This window comes from Aplysia californica, unplaced genomic scaffold, assembly GCF_000002075.1.
Source record: "Aplysia californica isolate F4 #8 unplaced genomic scaffold, AplCal3.0 scaffold01148, whole genome shotgun sequence".
NCBI lineage: Eukaryota > Metazoa > Mollusca > Gastropoda > Aplysiida > Aplysiidae > Aplysia > Aplysia californica.
The window spans coordinates 17,699-18,864 of record NW_004798418.1 but is presented as its reverse complement, the minus strand read 5'-3'; the positions used below and the strand labels follow the sequence as shown (position 1 = coordinate 18,864).

Genomic DNA, 1,166 nt, shown 5'->3' with positions numbered 1-1,166 from the left:
ACCCACCTTGAAGAGCTGCACTCCCATGACAGCAACCACCCACACAAAAAAGATCAGGACGACGGATATTTTATAGGAAAGAAGAAACAAACGACAGCAGAGCAGCCGCCAGCCACTCACCTTGAAGAGCTGCACGCCCATGACGGCGAACATGAAGTTGAGGATCAGGGTGACCAAGATGATGTTATAGATGGTCTTCAAGGCCACGATCACGCACTGGACCACGTGCTGCCGACACACACACAAATACACACCGTTGTACACACTTTTTTTCGTAAGAGTTTTTAGTTTTAGTAAGAGTTTTACGGCACTTGCAACACAATAAGGTCATATAAGTGCCCAAGATTAGAGGGGTTACAAGAGAGTAACAAACACAAAAAAGAAGGAGGAGAGATAAGGAAGACAGATGTTGGATAGGAAAGAAGGAGCAAACCACACCAGAGCACCTTCCAACCACCCTCTTTGTACACACAGAAACACACAAATATACACCATTTTATACACATAAACACACATATGTACACAGTTGTACACACACAAATACACATCACACATAAATAGACAAATATACAAGTTGTACACATATAAACACACAAGTACACATAATTGTACACATATAACACAGGAAACAATAGTTCCACATTCTACATTCCACCAAAAGTAAGTACATATTACACCAATTTTCATAGACCAATAGTTCATTTCAAGTTGACAATCTGAAAAATCTGCGACACGCTATTTTGTAGTGTTGCACTCACCAGCCCAGGGAAGTGGGCGCTGGAAAAGACTCGAGTTAATCTGAACACATACCAGGGACAACACACTTTCTCCCACCAAGGTCATTTGGCTCTCTGAGTCCGAGCACACATCGACACAAAACAGTCATACAGTGTCAGTAAAGACGTACACATCGACACAATAACGGTCACATAGTACAGGGAAGAAGCAAAACAGATAGACAGAAACAACAGAGGGAAAGAAAAGAAGTAGGATCTACCAGAGGTGCCCTCCAGCCACCCACAGTGAAATCTGGGTAAGACACCAAACAATTTCTAACGGGAAAAGAATGTGGACAATTAACCCTATCCGGACGTCGTCTTTTACTATCATATCCATACGACGTGTTGAACTCTGTGCCACCACTTTCCAAAGAGGAAATTTACTCG

At 42.5% G+C, this 1,166-nt stretch overlaps 1 protein-coding gene across 1 annotated transcript in view; it reads right to left on the bottom strand.

Moving 5' to 3' along the window:
* LOC106010959 (voltage-dependent calcium channel type D subunit alpha-1) overlaps positions 1-1,166 on the bottom strand; it is a gene marked incomplete at its 5' end in the record, with an annotated part of 65,252 nt that overhangs the window by 58,382 nt on the left and 5,704 nt on the right. The window contains 1 exon segment of the mRNA XM_035973339.1: positions 121-228. Within this exon segment, the coding sequence (XP_035829232.1) occupies positions 121-228 (108 nt within the window).